This window comes from Panthera uncia (assembly GCF_023721935.1).
Source record: "Panthera uncia isolate 11264 chromosome C1 unlocalized genomic scaffold, Puncia_PCG_1.0 HiC_scaffold_4, whole genome shotgun sequence".
NCBI classification, from domain to species: domain Eukaryota; kingdom Metazoa; phylum Chordata; class Mammalia; order Carnivora; family Felidae; genus Panthera; species Panthera uncia.
The window spans coordinates 97,573,717-97,594,161 of record NW_026057585.1 but is presented as its reverse complement, the minus strand read 5'-3'; the positions used below and the strand labels follow the sequence as shown (position 1 = coordinate 97,594,161).

At 42.5% G+C, this 20,445-nt stretch overlaps 1 protein-coding gene across 3 annotated transcripts in view; it reads left to right on the top strand.

Moving 5' to 3' along the window:
* UBE4B (ubiquitination factor E4B) overlaps positions 1 to 20,445 on the top strand; it is a 120,310-nt gene that overhangs the window by 41,047 nt on the left and 58,818 nt on the right. For 2 of the 3 annotated variants that reach the window (XM_049618150.1, XM_049618147.1), the window contains exons 3-4: positions 13,890 to 14,025; positions 20,006 to 20,093. In XM_049618150.1, the coding sequence (XP_049474107.1) occupies positions 13,890 to 14,025; positions 20,006 to 20,093 (224 nt within the window). Of the gene's footprint in view, positions 1 to 5,059; positions 14,026 to 20,005; positions 20,094 to 20,445 lie in introns of all 3 variants that reach the window. The other variant, XM_049618148.1, reaches the window with a different exon arrangement.

Here is a 20,445-nt window from a genome sequence, read left to right as displayed (position 1 = left end):
CGTTGGGCTTGAACCCACAAGCCGTGAGCTCATGACCTGAGCTGAAATTAAGAATCAGATGCTCAACCGACTGAGCCACCCAGGTGCCCCTAAAGATTTTATTTTTAAGTAAACTCTACATCTAGTGTGGGGCTCAGACTTGCAACCCTGAGATCAAGGGTCATATGTTCTACTGACTGAGCCAGCCATGTGCCCCCCATGTTCCTGGTTTTGTTTTTTGTTTTTTAATGTTTGTTTATTTTTGAGAGAGAGAGAGAGAGGGAGGGAGGGAGGGAGGGAGGGAGGGAGAGTGAGGGGCAGAGACAGAGGGAGACACAGAATCCAAAGCAGGCTTCAGACTGAGCTGTCAGCACAGAGCCCGACGTGGGGCTTGAACTCACAGACCGCGAGATCATGACCTGGGCCAAAGTCAGACACTCAACCGACTGAGCCACCCAGGTGCCCCCCCACCCCCACCCCCATGCTCCTGGTTTTCAATCCCATTCCCCAGCTCCCGTCTGTCTCATGCAGTGGAACAAAGCTAGAGAAAAAACCAGAACCATGCTGTCTGTCTCATTTCAGATTCATGGTCACGCGCTCCAGCAGACCCTTCATACTGGCAGGTAGTTACAGCGTATTTCCTGTTTGCTCTCCAGCTCCCCAGGTCTGTTTTGAATCCTCTCCTTCAGTCAACAGCACCTCATTCTCTGTGCAGCTCTGGCCTGATGGGCTGCCTTCCTAGGTCATGGAGAAAGCAGGTGCAGGCAGCGACATAGTAGTGATGTGAGCTCCCATCGTAGCGTCCTCCTACCTGCCTGTTTGTGTGGCCTGCTTTTGTTAAGCTTGAAGCTCCCTGCCCTTCCTGAATTCTGTCCCCAGGTCCCACCTCCTCTCTCCAACTCAGAGCTGTTGCCCCAGCACTTCCCAGCTTTCCTGCTCCAGCAGGTTTTCCATCTTAAGTGGAAAACTTTGATTTTTTTAACATTCTACATGTGGTTCCTCCTCCCATCCTGGGAATATACATATAAAGGAACTCTCCTGATCTCATTTCTGCTGCCACCTTCCACCCCACTGCTCTGCTCTGCATCACAACAGAACCTCCAGAGTGAGTTGCTTCCTGGCCTCTGTGTCCTTCTTCTGTCCTTGCACCCACTGCTGATTCGAATCCAGTCAGGTGAGGACTCCTGTGATCTGCTCTGAGTCAACGACTCAGCCCCAACTGATGGGCTCTGGCCTTCTTCTTGCAACACTTTCTTCTTTTGGCTTCCAGAGCTCTGCACTCTCCTGGTTTTCCTCCTGTCTTCCCCCCTTCTTGGGGCTCCACATGGTTCTTTGTCGTTTCCCTGACGTGTAAATGTCAGGGGGCGGGGGCGGGGGCGGGGGGGGGGGGGGGGGGGGGGGGAGGGTTTTGCTGGGTGTCACTATTTTAACCTGTTGTCCTGTCCATCTGTGTCGATTTTCTTACTGATTTGATCTGGTTTCCCAGCTTTACTTACCATCTCTAAGTTGCTGGTCTGTAGGTTGATCTCTCCAGTCCAGAACCATTCCTTGAACCTCAGACTCACACACTGTCTAAGAAGCATCTCACGGAGAGCACGTCCAAAATTGTCTTGTGTTCTGGAACGCCCTCTCAGAAAATACCAGCTCATTTTTTTTTTCTAGTTGCTGAAGCCTGAAACGTTCCCTCATCTTTTTACTTCATATTCTAGATCAGGGGTCAGCTATCCCTTTCTGTAAAGGGCCAGATAGTAAATATTTTGGTTTTGCAGGCTGCATAGCCTCTGTCACAGCTATTTTCTGCCCCTGTAGCACAAAAGCAGCCACAGACAAAACATAAACAAAAGAGCATGGCTATGTTTCAGCAGAACTCTACTTACAGAAACAGGTAGTGGGCCTGATGTGGGTTCCAGGACACCAGCATGTCTTGCTTGGATTACTGGAGTGGCCACGCCTTCCCTCGCTTCACTTCAATCTCAGGGTAGCACCAGACTGAAGCGTAAGCCCAACCTTGTATAACAGCAGGGTTATTTTTCACAGCAAGCTCGTTACACTGCCGTCACAAACTAACGGAAGACTTGGGCAGCTCCAGCTGGTTAGTTCTGGGCAGCACACCTCGGTGCTGGGAAGTCCTGATTAGGTCTCTCCCATAATCACTATTATTCATAATCGCAGATCAGTAGATATTATTAGCTATGCACCTGGCAGGTTGGATAAAGAGAATTTCACAGATTTATCAAATAAACAAGTTTAAACAAAATGAAACAGAAAACAAGCACCCCCTAAGATGGGTCACGTCAGTGTTCTCTTGGTTCCCTCCGCTGGCTCGCCTTCTCATGGAGAATGAGAGTCAGAGCCCTCACCTTGACCCAGGGCTGTGTGTGAACCGGCCCTGTTTCGGCTCTGACCTCCTTTCCCACTGTGCTCCTCCTCCTTGCTGCTCCTCTGCTCTAGCCATACTCGCTTCCTTGCTCTTCCTGAACATTTCGGCCGTGACCTCTGTTGCTGGAAGGCTCAGCCCCTAAAATCCATGTGGCTTTTTCATTCACCTCTTCAGATGTTTATACAAGGGTGACTTTTGTTGGCCTTACTGTCTGAAGGTGCTACCTCTATCTGACATGGATAACTTTTTCTCTGAGCTTTTGTTACCAGCTGACGTAGCACACACATGACTTGCTTATCCTGTTTTCTCTGCTTCGCCTACTATAGCGTAAGCCCCACAGGCCAGGGACTTGTATCCATTTTACTGACTGCTGTGTCCCAGTGCCTTTAACAGTACCGGCCACGTTCCATCTGTTACTTGGTGGAATTAATAAGTGGCTCACAAGAGAAAATGACCCAAATGACATAGGCACATATAACTTAAGAGAAAATCTCAAGAGGGTGTGATAGTGTTATGTTAAAGAAATGTGAAAAGCTGCCATGAGGAAGATGACGGCCTGTGCTTGTTTTCTGTGGTCCTTGATGGTAGACGGAGGGCCAGCGGGTAGATTTATTGTCCACTGAATACGGAGAGACTTCTGTTGCAGAATGGAGACGTGCTTTCTGACAGACACAGATCCCGGGCAGACCACCGCCCGTGGAGAGGAGGCCTCGCCCGGGAGTGACGCGGTAGTCCTGTGGCCGCCTTCTCGGTGGGGCTGCTTTGTGCTGCAGGGAACCAGAACGGGGGCCGGGGAGCTCCAGCGGGTCCTCCAAGTTGCTCTCCCATCTGTGGTCCCAGCTTCTCGCAACGCTGCCTGCTTCTGTCTGAAGTTCCTCGGGCCGCCGTGACAAAGTATCGCAGACTGGATGGCTTGAAACCACAGAGTTGTATTCTGTCACAGCTCCAGAGGGAAGAAGTCGAAAGTCAAGGTGTTGGCCGGGCCATGCTTCCTTGGACGGCCCCGACGAAGAACCTTGCCTCTTCCGGTTTCTGTTGGTTGCCGGCCATCCTCGGTGGTTCTTGGCCTGAGGCAGCACCAGCAACGTCCTCTGTCTTTTCACGGCCTTGCCTCTGTGTGTATCTGTGTTCACGTTGCCCTCTTCTTGTGAGGACACCAGTTACTGGATTAAGGGACCATTCTGATCCAATGTGACCTCATCTTAACTTGAATACATCTGCTGCAAAGACCCTGCTTCCCAGTGGAAATACCATTTATGGATTTTTTTTTTCTTTAATCACCATCCCCTCTTCTCTTTTTTTTTTTTTTTTAGATTTTTTTAATGTTTGTTTATTTCTGAAAGAGAGCTCCAGCAGGGGAGGGGCAGAAGAGAGAGGGGGCCAGAGGATCCAGAGTGGGCTCTGAGTCAGCAGAGGAGAGCCGGATGTGGGGCTCAAACTTACAAACTATGAGATCATGACTCAACCAACTGGGCCACCCAGGCGCCCCTCTCCTCCCTTTAGAACATAAGGTTAGAGCAGGGACCTCACCACTGCTGTTCATTCCCTTGTCCCCAGAACCATGCTGGCACATAGTAGGCACTCTGTTAGTGCCCCTAGTTAAGTGAATAAATGAAAGAAAAAATAGTTTCTTGGGAATGTTAGACGCAAAATGAGACTTGAGCTTGATTGATTGATTAAATTGATGTTTTTAAAAAGTAATCTCTACATCCAACGTGGGGCCCGAACTCACAACCCCGAGATCAAGCGTCGCCTGCCGCACCGACATAGCCAGCCAGGTACCCCTTGAGTTCTATTTAGAGAACATTTACTAACGTAAGTCTTTCACTGTGACCCACTTTAGTCTGTCTCTTTGCTTTTCCTGGCACTCGGAGCAGAGTTTAAAAAGCCCATAAGCCAATTTTTTTCTAAGATTTTGCCAAAAAGCTTACTACAGAATATTCTGGACCTACACGATAGATAACGTATGTGAGACATAGTAATGCCTTGAACCCCTGACGGAGTCTCTGGCTCTCCACCCCTCTCCCCCACACCAGCAGGTCACTGCTGTTCAGAATTTTGCATTTATCATGCTCAGACATTTTTTTCTTTCTCTCTCTCTCCCTCTCTCTCTCTCTCTTTCTCTTTTACTGCACTGTTAGTAGGACATTGCTTTTGCCTGTCTTAAAACTTTGTGCGTGTCGGTAATATTTTTCCTACAGCTAATTGTCACTTTTTTACAGCTGTCATTGATTCTGTTGCGTTTACGTGTCCGTTCGCTGACGTTTATTTAGGGCTTCCTGTGGGTCAGACCCGGCAGTAAGTCGTGGGAACGTGAAGATGAGCGAGGTCCAATTTCTTTCCTGGAAGAACTTACCATCCGGGCGGGGAGAAGGTGTTCTTTCATTTCCTTTGAAAAACCTGTGCTCATTAAGTTCCTGGGAGGACAAACTGGTTTTCTTAGTTCCTTCCCCCATCTTTAGATTGCTTTGCCCAGCCTTCAGGAACTCTTAACCCTCCTGGAGGATTTTTATTTTACAGTCCTGTTTTGAAATCCTACTTATCTTCCTTCTGTTCCCTCTGATGTCTACCTCTCAGACATCTTGAATATATCCAACTGAAGCCTCACCCTTCCTGGCTGTCGCGACCTCTCTGAAGACATGGTCATTCTTGCACAAGAGTCCCCAGTGAGTCCTTTATCAGCTGGTTTTATCTTGACAGGATTATTAAGTCTGGCGGACCAAGTTCTCTGGGTGCCTTTTCTACCCTCCGGAGCTGGCGTTCTTAAAAGACTGTTGTCATTCCATGAGTTCTGGCAAACCGGTGAAGCCTTTGATCAGCCTCTCCAAGCGTAGTTTTAACCGTATATCATAAAACGGAGGATTACAAAGGAAACCAATTATACAGAAATACGGTTATCACAATGTTTTTAAAGATTGTGACATAGTAATTTATGTGCTTCCATGATAATGCTTTAAATAAAAGATCTAGCAGCTAATCAAACAGCTACTGTAATTTCGGCCCCCTGATTTCCGTCTCCATCTGTGGGAAAGAACCTCTGCTCTGGGAGCAGAAATGAACAACAGGGCCTGTGTGCAGGGAGCGAGAAACCAGATGATGTGTTTGGCCTCTGGGCTAGTTCCAGGGTTTGGATCAGAAAGAAACACAGAAGCCCTTTCCTCTGTCTGACTGCTAGTCTTTAACATACTTAAAACTAGTTTCACCTAAATTCTTCTTCTGCTTGAAGATGGTCTTGGTCCTGTTTCCATCGATGCCTTCGAACACTTGCATAATGCCTTCCATTTGCTAGGCACTGTGGTAGGAGCTATGGATGCAGGCAAAGATGGGCAAGTCTCACCCAGCAGGAGTGTCCGAGGACCCCGTGTCTGGCAGGAGGGGATGTCCTCGTGTGGAGATCTCCATGCTGGTGCGGCACAGGTAGTTTCTGCCTCCCGCTGCCAACTCTGTGGTGTCAGGTTTTTTTTGGAGAATTTCACACAAGTGTTTATCTGACTGTGAAAATTCTGCCTTAAACAAACAAACAAACAAACAAACAAACAAACAAACAAACAGGATTGGGGTGCCTGGCTGGCTCAGTCAGTAGAGCATTCGACTTTTGATCTCAGGGTCATGAGTTCAAAGCCCCACGTTGGGTGTGGAGCCTACTTAAATAACCACCCCCCCCCCAAATAAAACACCCCAGAATTATTACTTTTGAAAATAGGGAACATCCTTCCATATCCCATTATAGTTGTTATTCCAAACCCTCCAAATTTGCTTGACATGTTTTATTATCTGTTTTACATTTTGGTTTGTATCGGTTGTTATCAGCTATCCACTGAGTGCTGTAGGTTCATGCAGCCTTTATTTCATACCTTTGCATTTAAATCCTGTCGTGTGTTTGTTAGGTTCTGTTCTGGGTCACGTCGCATATAGTCTAGTAAGAGAAGACAAACTGTGTTTAAAAACCATAAAATCTGTCAGGTGGCGCGAATTCTTGTGGAGAAAAGAGAGAATTATGTTGGGAGTCAGTATTGGCGAGGGAGGAAGGCATTGCTGTTTTAAGGTAGAGACGACTGTAGGCCTCATTAAGAAGATGACATTTCAACAGAAGCCTGAATGAAGCTGGGGAGCAAACCAAGTGGTTATCTGTTGGGTGTTCTTTCCTGACAGAAGGAACAGCAGATGCCGAGGTCCTGGGGCAAAAATGGACTTGGTGATGATTGATGCAGAGTGGTCGTCTTCAATTTCCCTTCAATTTCCTTCTCCGGTTTTGATACAGAACTTTGTTATTTAATAGTGGTACCTTTGTAGAAATTTCAACAAAATCAGAATCATGCTTTTATAATAAATTGTCTTTGGCTAAGAATGCTGTTAGCAGTGACAAAATTATAACCCTTCGTCCTATTGTTGATTGCTAATCCAGTATTTAAATCTTTTTTTTCTTCTTCAGAAAGAAGCCCTATTGTTTCCACTTGGTCTATAGCTTCGTCTCCCCCCACTTGGGGGAGAGAGAGGGCTGGAGGGTGATTCAGAAGCAAGCTGGAGGCCCAGCTCAGGCACAAGTCCCAAGGCCAGAGGGCTGTAGTGAGACCCCTCACATCTGCGGGGCTTGGGAGGCTCTTGGTGGTGTTGAAATCTTTTTTGGTTTAGCTGTACCTGGTGTGCCCTATACCAGCACAGTCATTTCGTCTCATTGGGGTGACTTTTCGGCTACCCAAGGGGGTCATGTTTTGCATGTATTTTGGCCACCAAAAGGGGGAGGATGTTCTGTATGTGTTTTTATTATAATGGGCTGCATTGTATGACATTATTGCTAGGATCATGATATTTATTTTGTGAACCTGGAGGAAGTCTGACGTCTTCTTAGCTCTGGGAATCAGCTTCCTGTTTCGACCTGGGCTTGATCCCTTTTTTGTCCTCCTCTGTCTCCATTCAGGTCAACCTGGTCCTTGAGCTTCTGTTGCCTCTGACTCCAACCAAACTCCCCGCTAGCACTCTGCCCACATAGTGGGACGTGAACATCACAAAATTGCCGCTTCCACTCCTTAGTTCGTGCTCTCAAGTCTAGGGAAGGCACAGAAGTAAATGGTGTGTGAGAGTGGTTTCCAGAAAATGCAGTTCCTATCCCTTGAGGGACTTGATGGCTCAGTAGGCGAGATCAGACACGTCACCTGCTCAGAAGTCCTCCTTGTTTGCACCTGAATGCAGTCCAGGAACTTTCAGGGTCCTCTGTGATGAGCCCCCCCCCCCCCTTTCATTTAACTTCATTTCCTGTTTTCAGAGCAACTCTGCTCCTGCTCCAGGAACCATCACACTCACTCCAGATACTTCAAACCCTTAGAAATTGTGCTGCACATGCCATTCTTAATTTTGTGTGCATTTATGTTGTTTTGCTAACTAGATTGCAAACTCTGAATAAAGCTATCTTACATTTCTCTTCTCTGTTGAGCTCATAGTAGGTCTGCATCCAGGAAGTAATTCTCTTTTTTTGATTTGGGAATATGCTAGCGGTTTTTCTCGCCATCTGTCTCCAGGCTCCCGATTGGAGTCTAAGGGCGTGCATTTAAGAAATGCTAATGTTTTAATTAAAACAACAACAAAAAGAAATACTGATATTTTGACACACAGCCTTCTAAGACGGGATCATGAAGAAACAGAAAATCTAAATAGCCTGATTACTAGTAAGGAGACTTGAGTCTGTAATCAAAAACCTCCCAACAAACAAAAGTCCAGGACCAGACACAGCTTCACTAGTGAACTCAAGGAATTAATACCAACCCTTCTCTAACTCTACCCCCGCCCCGCCGCCGCAAAAAAAAAGAAGAGGAAGAGGGACGGATACTTCCAGACAATTCTGTGGGGCTAGCCATTACCCTAGTGCCCAAACAAATCAGGAAAGGACACCACGAGAAAAGAAAATTATAGGCCAGTATCCGTGATGAATATAGGTGCGGAAATCCTCAACAAAAATATTAGCTAACTAAAATCAGTAGTACGCTAAAGGATCATACGTATACTGTGATCAAGTGGGATTTATTTCTGGGATCTAGGGAGGGTTCAACATCTGCATGCCAACCAGTGCGATACACCACATTAGCAAAACGAAGGATAAAAATCGTATGAGCTTGCAGAATAAGCGTTTGACAAAATTCAACATCCATTTATGATAAAAACTCTGAACAAAGTGCGTATAGAGGGAATGTGCCTCAGTGTAATAAAGGCATGTTTGGTCCACAGCTAATGTTACACTCAAGGGTGAAAACCCAAAAACTTTCCCTCTAAGATTACGAACCAAAGAAGTTTGCTCGTTCCTGCCACTTTTATTCAACCCAACTTCGGAAGTCCTGACCAGGCAATTAGGCAAAAACAAAACAAAAACAAAAACCACACATCAGGATTGGAAAGGAAGTAGAACTGTCACTATTTGCAGGCGACTTGATACTCTGTGTACAAAACGCTGAAGACTCCACCCAAATACTGTTAAAACTTGATAATGAATTCAGTAAAGTTGTCAGCTAAAAAAATCAATATACAAAAATCTCTTGTGTTTCAATACGCTTGTAATGGACTATTGGAAATAGAAATAAAATAATCCCATTTACAATTGCATCAAAAAGAACAAAATATCGAGGAATAAATTTAACCAAGGAGGTGGAAGATGTATGCACTGAAGACTACAAGGTGTTGATGGAAGAATTTTAAAAAGACACAGATAAATGGAAAGATCTTCTGTGCTCATGGATTGAAAGAATTAATATTGATAAGATGTCCATACCAAGCTAAAGCAATCTGTGGATTCAATGCAATCCCTATGAAAATTCCAGTGGCATTTTCACAGAAATAGAATAATCCTAAAATTTATACAGAACCACAGAAGACGCCAAATCGCCAAAACAGTCCTGAGAAAGAAGAACAAAGCTGAAGGTGTCACACTACCTGATTTCAAGCTGTTACAAAGCTATAGTAATCAAAATTGCATGACCTGGCATAAAAACATTCACATAGGTTAATGGAAAAGAATAGAGAGCCCAGAAACTGACCACCCATATATGGTCAATTAATTTATGACAAAGGAGCCATGAATGTACATTGGGGGCGGTCTCTTCAGCAAATGGACAGCCATATGCGGCAGAATGAAACTGGACTGTCTTACGCCACACAAAAAGTAGCTGAAAATGGGTAAAGACTTGAACGTAAGACTGGAAACCATGAAACTCCTAGCAGAAAGCATAGGCTTATGGTAAGTACCTTGACATCAGTCTTGGCGCTGGTTTTTGGCTCTGACTCCAAAAGCAAAGGTAACAAAAGCAAACATAAACAAGTAGGACCATATCAAAGTAAAAAGCTTCCGTGAAGCAAAGGAAACCATCAACACTGAAAAGGCAGCTTATAGAATGGGAGAAAAAATTTGCAAATTGTGTATCTGATAAGTGGCTAATATCTAAAATACACGAGGAACTAGACCTAACTGTGAGACCTGAAACCATAAAAATCTTTGGTATACTGCTGTTAACCAAACTACAGATGAATCTCCTTTGGTCTGTGACAGTTTCTCAGTGTTTCTGTGCTTTTCATTTTCTTGACAGTTTTGAAGAGCGTTGTATAGAATGTCTCTTAATTTGGCTTCGTCTAGTGTTTTTCTCATGATTAGTCTGGGGTGTGGGGTTTTGGGGGGAGAGTATCACACAGGCAAAGGGCCCTGCCGCACTGCCGGTCACGTTGACCTTCACCACCGAGTTAAGCTGCAGTCTGCCAGGTCTCTCTACTGTGAAGTAACGATTCTTTTCCCTTTCCAGACTCAATTCTTCAGTGGTGAGTTCTTAAGTCCAGCCTACCCCACTCAAGCAGTGGGAGCTAAGTTTTACCTTCTGGGGTGGGGAGTATCTACACATAGATACATTATATGGGATTCTTCTGTAAGGGACATTCACCCCCTTCTCCCCAGTTACTAAGTTAATGCTTACATACATCGGTATGAACTCATGTATATTTATTTTGTACTTTGAGTTATAATTCAAATTATTATTTATTTTTGCTTTATTATTTTACACAAATTGTTCTAGCTTTGGTCATTGGGATCTCTTTTGGGTTGACGACTCTGTTTGGCACAGTCATCCTTTTATTTTTATTTTTTTTGAGCACTGTCTTGCTGGCACTATCAGATGCCCCAGGCTCATCCCATCTTTGTTTTGCACTAGCTGTAGACTCCACCGTTTCTCCAAGGAGCCGTCAAGATCTTTTGAGTCCAGATGTATGATTCTTGGCATGATCCACCCTTTTGACACTAAGGAAGGGAATACTCTGTCTCATAAATAAGAAGATCAAACCATTTTTCTAATTCGAGTTGTTGGTCTTCTTGTCTCGATATTTTAGATACCACTATATTTCTTTACACGTTTGAAGTTTCATTTTATTTGTGTTTAGTCACAAGAACAAAATGTTTTCACTAGGAAGTTAGCTGCTGACTGAATATATGAGTCGGTTTTATGGAGTAGAAAATGTTCATTATAAGTCGTGTTGAGAGGGTGAGTTTGGTATTGGCCAAAGAAAGTACTAGTGTACTTTGTATTTTCCATGAATGTTAACCTTTTAGCTTAGTTCATTGTCAAGATCTATGTTAAATAAGCCTTAGAATTTTGATAAGTAGTGGAAGGAATGATTCTTTTTATAACACTAATACCTTTTTAAGTTTTGCTTTTATAATTTTATTTATTTTAATGTTTATTTTTGAGAGAGAGAGCACGAGTGGGGGAGGGGCAAAGAGAGAGAGAGGGCGACACAGAATCCGAAGCGGGCTGCAGACTCTGAGCTGTCAGCACAGAGCCCGACACAGGGCTCGAACCCACAATCCTTGAAATCATGACCTGAGCCAAAATCGAACACTTAACCGACAGAGGCACCCAGGCGCCCCAGCTTTTATAATTTTAGGATGTAGAAACATATAGCTTTGATTTAAAATAGCCGCGATCAAAGAATTGTTCAGCAGTTTGGGGTAGAGGAAATAGTAGCATTTTCCTTGGAGTCAAGAGACATGTGTTTTAATCTTGCCTCTGTTTCTGACTTGCTAAAGGAAGTTCTTAGACTTCACAGGTCTCCATATTCTCATCCGTCAAAGAAGAAGATGGCTAAGATTGTAAAGTCACTCCCCACCACCCGCACACCTTTTTAACAGTTTTATTGGGGCTTTAAGGTACCTTCTGGCAATTCTGTGCTTCTTTTTATACTGTAATTTAGCAAGCCCCTTTGTGTGTGTGTGTGTGTAAAATACTGGACTAGATCTAGTGTTACAGCTTAAATAGGCACTTGGTCTGGCTTATACCTGAAAGGAAATAGCATTCAGGAAATACTACCGTTCTGGGAGGCAAATCTTAGAGAAATAAAATCCTCCTTATTTCCTTTAAAATTATGGCCTTCCCGCACAGAATGGATAATTTACCTTTAACAAGCTCTTATTAGTAATAAAAGTTTGGATAGCTGCCATCTTGAAAGTTTGTAGTTCATATTTTACTAAGCAGGCAAGGCTTACTTACACACCCTCAGTTTTTGAAGAATTGTTTTTAAATTTTTAAATCTCGTCAAAGAGAACCGGAGATTATATCTGTTTTAATTCTTCAATACCTGCCCTTACGGAGATGAAGAAGCGGGGTTCTCCATTCCTTGAAATTTGGCTTCCTGACAGCGATTTCCCAAGTTAGGAATGGTAGAGAATGAGGACCGAGGACCACAGAAGCCTGTGTGTGTGATTTGGAAACAAAGTGATATTTTGTGTTGTTGCTCGATTTGGCTTTAGCCAAATCAGTAGTTGATTTATATGGATTCAAAGACACCGTACGTTTTTTTAAGTTTAAGACCGCAACGAGGTCACCCAAATTCTGGAGGGTGTGGACAGACCGAGGAACACTGCGATACGTAGTAAACTCTGGGGAGAACTGCCCCACTGGACCCAGGATGTGAAGAGCCCGTGGGGAGGGTTCAGGAAAAGAATTCAGATGATATACTTGATGTTTTATAAAAATATCGCAACCACAGTATCCTGGACTCTATGGTGAACTCTGGCACTGTGTTACCGTAGGGTTATCGTACACGTAGCATAGAAGAGTGTGCTATGTTATGAACACAGTGTTTTTGAACAACTTAGTTTAATTTTAAGACTGGTTTTATAAGGTAGAAATTTTAAAGCTGCTTAACTGATATCCCATAAAAGTTGCTGAACTTTATTATTGATTAATTTTATTTAAAAATGTCAGACCTTTCCTTGTGATACGTGTCTTGATTCTAGCTATCAGGAATGGATGGATGTTTTGTGATCTTCAGTAAATAGCTACTGAGAACTCACTTTGGGTTACATTCTTGAATGTTTAAGAAAACATTCTTAAAGTTTTACTGTCTTCTCTGAGCTTAGTTCAAATTGTTGCCACATCAGATGTTTTCTGTATTTTCCTTGAGTCTACTTAGGAATAGTCAGGATTCAGTGTCTTTTCTCTTTTATGAGTCCCGAGGAAGCTTTAAGAAACAGATGCGTTAAAACCTGTGAAGAATGGATGAACGTTTAGTGATCTTCTTCAATGAGAGAGACACATAGGAGTGGCAGGTTTACTCTCCTGGAGTGCTGGGAGGGTTAAAGGTTATCCACTTGGTAGTTATTTTAGCTACAAATGGCAACTCAAGTTTTTTTGGTTTTTTTTGTTTTTGTTTTTTGTTTTGTTTTTTTTTTAACCTGAGTCTGATTTTCCTTGCAGCAACATAGGTATATATTTTTTAAAGCACTTGCAAATGCCTGGGTAAAACTTTTTTGTGGAAAGATATTTGTAGAGTTAAAGTATTTTTTTAAATTCTGTGGGATGAACATGGTTTCAAAGACACGGATGAGAAATAATCGGCCCCGTACGCAGGGCTGTGGTTCACTGTACTGTAGGTTCCATGAAAGCAAGGTCAATGTCAGGGTTTTTATTTTCCCCATCATCAGATGAGATGTTCAGTCAGTGAATGATCTGTATTTAAGGACATTGGTTATCGATGGCTCTGTTTGCATGTTGTCAACATTTTTGTGCAGATCGTAAGCATACAGCAAAGTTGAAAGACTCGGAACGAACACCTGCATACCTGCCATCTAGCTCCTACCGTTAACATTGTGGTCTATTTGCTTTATCACACATCTGTCCATCTGTATATCTCTATAGCCATTTATTAATTTATCTTCTTTCTGGCACGTTTCAAGGATTTTTTTCTGGACAATCACGGTAGCTAATTTGTATCCAGGGACCATATTTGAACTGGCGAAAGAAAAAGCGATGAGGAGTCCGTTTTAGTTACCAGATGTAGCTCTGTCGCTGACCTCAGGCGACGTATATGGATGCACTCTGATTTCTTGCTGATGTTTCCATGACTTTAACGTCACACTGTTAGCACGATCTCCCGATAGAGAATCCTCATTTGCTGACTGTTTTGGTGGTGTGGATGCCGATTGTGTATGACTACTGTTGCCATTACAAGTGGCTTTCATGTTACTTCACAGGAAACTTAAATTTCTCGTGTCTTTTCTGGTTAGGAGTAGCTCATCGAAGCCAGAGCAGTGAAGGAGTCAGTTCTCTCAGCAGCTCGCCCTCCAATAGCCTTGAAACCCAATCTCAGTCTCTCTCGCGTTCCCAGAGCATGGATATCGATGGTGTCTCTTGTGAAAAAAGGTAAAGTAAGCCAGTTGTCCGATAAGCTGTGGGATTTATGGAAAGGGAAAGATTCGGTCACTTCGGTCTCTAGTCCACCCAGAGGTTTACACCAGTCCTTATTAGCAAATTAGCGTGAGATCTGTGAGGCTTATAGGTCTTTGTATTATTCTGAAATGTTCTTTATAAGTTGTTTAGCTTTTTGTATTGAAATGTCTTTTATGAAATAATGGTGTAAGTGGTAAAAAAAAGTTTTTTGAAAAATGTTTTCTGATGTCCTTACTTTGTATATACCGTGTTGGCGAGCATATGTCCGTCCCTAAGAATTTCTTCCAAGTTTTACTGATCAGTGAAATGTAAACGTTTGGAAGGGAAGGGTACACACGGGAAGCCAGATGCCTTAGGAGCTCCATAAGGGTCAGGATGTCCAGAGCAGAGCGTTCGGTGCTGTAAGTGTGCCGTGAATGGTAATAGAGTGGCTGAGGTATCAGTTCCTTTGTTCCTTGGGCAGAATAAAGAGCCCCCTGCGCCAGGACCCGTCTCCCCTGCCCTGAAGCAGCTCCCACAGTTTGTGTCAGTGGACCAGACAAATAGTATTTTCTGGGTGTGTTATGAAGTGAAAGAGGTTCAGAGGCACCGGAACAGAGCTTCGGCAAGTTGATGGGTCGGGGTGAGGAGGCCGATCAGAGATCGCCTCACCTTAGATAAGAATTCCGAAAGGACGACACTCTCAGGGAAAAGATGAAGTAGAAGAAAATCAATCCCACAGAGTAAAAACAATGGTGTCCTTACCACCTTTGCTCTGAGTAGATACATTTTTTAAAAATCAAGTCAACTGTGTAATTTCATGGCCAGTGGGTGACTTCATGCGGGTTTAGTACCTCGATTTACACTATTGGTACAGTCTGACGAGCCTCAAGCTGAGAACTAGCAGTGGACCCAGGCCTATACTGCTTTTAAGGCATCTTACGGAAGCAGACGTAAGTCATGTCTTCAGAGAATTTCCTTAGAAAAATTTCCAAGAAGTATGAACTCATGGTCAAAACTCAAAGAACACGCCAGATGAAAGCCACCGTGAGTAACATATGGCAGTACCAGTAAGAGTAGAATTTTTCACCTATATATTTTTGGTTTTTGGAATTATCAGATGGACAATACAAAATACGTATGTTTAAATAAATTACAAAGGGAACTGAAAACATGAAAAGGGGAGAGCAGCTATAAAGACAACCAAGCATGTTTGAAAAAGAACCAAGTAGAATTTCTAGAAATGAAAAGGTAATTCAAATTGAAAACGTGATGTGAGAGTTAAAACAGTTGATAGGACATAGCTACAGAGAGAGTTAACAAACCGAATGGTAGAGCTGAAGAAATTATACAGTGTGTGCCTCAAAGAGAAAGAGATAAAAATACGCAAGATACTTAGAGGCATAACGGACACAGATCCAACCAGTATCTAGTAGACATTTCAAAAGGTGAGAACAGAGAGACTTAGAGCGATTCCCCACACCACGCTTTGTTCCATGTGTTTTCCTCTACTGGTTTGGAAGCCATTATCCAAAAGATAAACGGCTAAGAATTTTTCTAGAGTTGATAAATGATATGAATCCTCAGATTCAAAAAGCCCAGCAGCTCGCCTGCTGATGAAACAGAGAGACATTCATATCTGGACATTTTATGGTAAAATTTCAGAACATCAAAGACAAAAAGACCTTTAGTGCAGCCGGAGAGAAAAAAGAGATCGTCTACCAAAGAATGATAGTTAGATGTCTGAATGATGGAAGTCAGATGGTGGGATAATAGTGTCAAACGCTGAAGGTAAATTCACTGTCCACTGGCAATTGTGAAGCCTTGTGCACCAGTCTCTGAGAAGCACAGGGGAGATAAAGATATTTATACAGATTCAGAAAACCAACACACGCAGACATCCTGGTAGTCTGCCACTTCTGAAGACCCCAGCTGTTAACAGATGTAGTTGACGAAGAAGGAAAATGATCTCGGGACTAATGTCTGAGATGCACGAAGGAAGGGTGAGTGAATAATAAACGTGGTAAATCTAAACAGACAGGGGTAGTGTAAAACAATGGTAACAGAATATACAATAATATCGAGGGAGAGAAGTGAAAAAACGAGTTAGGTACGACATGCTGGATAGCGGTAGCATGGAAGGGCAGGGGCCGGGGGGAGGTCATTAGAGCACTAACGTCCCTGTGTACTTGGGAGAGGGGTGAAGATACTGGCCAACTTGTAGATTTTGAGTTAAGGGTACTTGATACAATTTCAGGGGTGGCCACTAAAAGAACAGGAACGGAGTATGTTTTCCAAAGCAGTAAAGGGAAAATATGGAATGGGGGTTGGGAGTCTGGGGGGACGGAAGCACAAATTTTAAAGGAAAGACAAATGGCACAAAATAAGACGGTTAAAAGAAATGAAGAATAGGTCAGTAATCACAGTGAATCACAGTGAAAGGCTTCAATCCGGGTTAAAAATGAAACCGAACCCAGCTTTATCTTGGTTTACAGAAGACATACCTGAAGCAGTAGGTTAGAACTTTCAACGTTTTGTTGGAAGTGAAAGAAAAGGGAAAGATATTCCATGCAAATACTAAACAAGAGAAGATTGGGGTAAACAATAGATTAGTCTTTAAGGCACAAAATACTACTAGACATAAGCACTGTGTATTGTTTAACAGGATGTAACAGTTTCCAAAGTATACACACATACTTGTGTGACAGCAGCAACAATAAAGCAAGTAACAGTAGAACTAGAAGAAAGTGACACATACTCATAACGGGAGATTTTGACACATCCCTTTGGTGCATGGATAGATCAAAAACAGTGAGCGTCAGTAAGCATATGAACAAATGAAACAACACAGCTAACAAGGTGGATCTGATCCTTTGCACTCTACAGTTGGAGAATGCGTATTCTCCTAATATCCAAAGACCGGAGAGTTTCAGAATGCAGGATCAAACCGATCACGTTTTCTGACTAGGACATTAGGTTAGGTAATTAATACAGGGGAAAAAATTTTTAAATCCCTCATACATTTGGAAATCTTTAAAACAGAGCATGCGTCTAACTACAGGTCAAAAAAGAAATTTGGAATTACCTGAAACTGAACAATAACAGATATGACACATTATGAGCTTCATGTTGCAGCCAAAGCGGTTCTTAGGAGAAAATATAAAGCTCTAATATAAATGAAACAAGGAAGAAGAGAATATGACTAAGTATTGAAAATAGGAACCCTTGTCTTGGAAGGCTCTTGCCCTGGATATGCGCATGGCTAACCCCCTTTCTGTTTGTACTCATGTGGCATTTCTCAGTGAGGCTCACCCCATTTAAAATGGAAAGTCCTGCACTCTCCGTTGCCTTTTCCCTACTCTTTTTGCTTTATTTTTTCCGTAGCATTTATCATTATATGATACGTTTTACTTACTTATTATATATATTGTTTATGATCTTTCACCCTCTAATGAGAAGGTAAGCTCCATAACACAGGGCTTGTATTGTCTCTTTTGTTTGTTCATTGACATCTCAGACACCTAGAACAATGCCTGCATAGAAGGGGGCACTCAGTGATATTTGTTACTGAAAAAGAGAATTCCGTGAAAAATTGTAAATATGCAACGTGCAAGTAAATACGAAAATTTGGATAAAAATCAAATTCCTAGAAAAACATAATTCTCCCAAAATGGGCTCAAGAGGAAAGAGAAAGCCTGAATAATCAAAAACCATGAAACGAATTGAATCAGTGTTTAAAAATTTGCCAAAGAAAGTAGCTTGCCCATATAATTTTATGGGTAAATTCTACCGTTCCAGTTGTACACAGATTTTTCCAGGTAATTAAAAAAAATAGGGACTGCTTGCCAATTCAGTTTACAAAGCTAACGAGACCTGAATATCACAACCAGACAAGAATAATATAAAAGAAACAAATCACATGGTAATCATGCTCGTGAACGTATTTGCAGAAATCTTGAGATACTGACAAGCCAACTATTGCAACACATAAAGAGCAGACAGAACTTCTCTGGGGCTAGATGCCAGGATAGTGGTTACTGTGGGCCAGCGTAGTTGTGACTGGAAGGATTCGAAGGATTCGAAGAACCAGCAGGTCACGTTCTGTTTCTTGATATGGGCCCTGATTACATTAGAATGTTTCCTTTGTGAAGCTTTATTCAGTCAAACACATCCGATCATCTGTGGACAGTTCTGTGCAGATATTTCAATCATAAGTTTAGTTAAAAGTATCAGTGTAACATATGAGCAACATGGATTTATCCCAGGAATGCAAGGGTGCATGCAGCATTTGAAAATCTGCAAGTATCATTCACCACATTATATATTAAAGAGAAAAACCATACGATCTTGGTAGGTGGAAGAGTTTGATAAAACCCAACATCATTTCATGATAAGAATCTTTGCAAACAGCAAACAGAAAGGTGCATCCTGAGTGGACAATACGGCAGAGACAGAGTTGAGCAAATATTTCACATGCTCCCCTGCATTTCCAGTTTCCTGTGCAGTTAGATTGGGGCCAAGTACCTCGTTTTGTCCAGTAGACTGTGCGTGGAAGGGACATGTGTCACTTTTAGGTGAAGGCAGTTGAGCCGATATTCCTCCTCCGTCGCTCTCTTCTCTCGCTCCAGTGACCTTGGAGGCTGTGTATTGCAGATGGCATAGATTAAAGATGGAGTAAGGATGCTTCACTCTCACCAGACTTTGCGTAAGCAAGAAATAACCCTTAGAGTGTTAAGCCTCTAAGGTTTCCAAGTGTTTGTGTAACCACAGCATAGCCTACCTTATTCTGACTGATACAAAGGACATCTCTCAAGAACCTACAGCAACTCTCATACTCAGGGGTGAGAAATTAGAAGCACTCTCTTTAAAATCAGGGATAAGAACAAAGGTGGCTGCTATTTCTACGTCTGGTCCACGTGGGGACCCTACCTAGTGCAGAAAAACAAGTAAGGATTGGAGTGGAAGAAATAAAACCATTCTTATTTGGAGATGAGATTATTTTCTACCTAGTAAGTCCTATGTGTAAGTATACAAGTTGCTCCTAAGAGGTCTGTATCAGTTATATTACTAGGTACTAGCAACAAGAGATCAGACAAGTTAATTTTTAAAAAGGTACCCTGCACAGTTTCAGCAAAAGATACATGGTACCTAGGTATAAGTTTAGAAAAGAAGTGAAAGACTATGGAGCAAATTATAATAGTTTATTGAAAGACTTTAAAGAAGGCCTAAACAGTTGCAGAAAGATACGTTGTCCATGAATAGACGCAACATAATGATGTCGTTTCTCCCCAGTTGGATCTCACAAGTCGATGAAATTCTAGTCAAGATGCCAACAGGACTTTTAAGGAGTCTGTGAAGCTGATTCTTAAGGATGTGTGAAGAGTAAAAGGCCAAGAATGGCCAAGACTCTCTTGAAGTAGGATAGTGAGGTGCAGGCTTTGACCTAGCAGATCCCGAGATTTACTGTGAAGTTTTAGTAAGATAGGATGGGTTTTTTTTTTGGGGGGGGGGAGGGGGAGACAAATTATCAAATAGAAATAGACACATACATACATTGCAGTTGGACCTGTGAGAGGTGATTTCATATTAGTGTTACAAGGACGGTCATTTCAATAAATGGTGCCGGGCAAATTTTTATTTAATGTGGGGGAAAAAAGGTGTTTGTACTTAACCAGGTTTTTGTAGTAAGGCTCTGATTGTATATATAGAAAATACGCTCTAATTTGTTTTTGGAAGTGAGCCTAAGGAAATGACCACTTAGGAGCACTGCTCCCACCAAATACAGGAGACAGAGTGTTTCTATCCTAATATATGAAGTGCTCTTAAAAGTTAATCAGAAAAAAAGATGAACCTTTATTATTTTGCTTTCCTGACTGATTTTGATCGATACTTGAGAACTGTCCCTCAGCCAGCAGCTATGACACAGGGTGGATTTATAAAAGGTAAAAGCCTTATTTGTCTTTTGTACTTAAAGCATGTCCCAGGTGGATGTGGATTCAGGAATCGAAAATATGGAGGTTGATGAAAACGATCGGAGAGAAAAAAGGAGCGTCAGCGATAAGGTTGGTAAGAGATGAAACCCTCGCTTCTGTTTTTAGTACAGGTAATATAAATAAACACCCCTTCGTTTCTTATGTCTGTGGAGTCTGTTAGAGCAGGCCACCCCAAGTCAGCAAATCCTCTCTTTTTTTCTTCTGAGGAGAAACGCACAGCCTAGGTTGCCCTAATGGAAGGGTAGCTCACTTTTTTTAGTCTGGTCAAATCCCTCCATTCCTTTGTGTTTCGGATCCATAGTTTTATCAGTAAATGTAGTTTGTGCTGAGAATGCATTTAGAGGTAGTTTGGACTTTTTCTGTTGATCTTTTTTGCTTAAGCAAGTAGGTCATCACATTTTTGGTAGTATTCTGAGGAAAA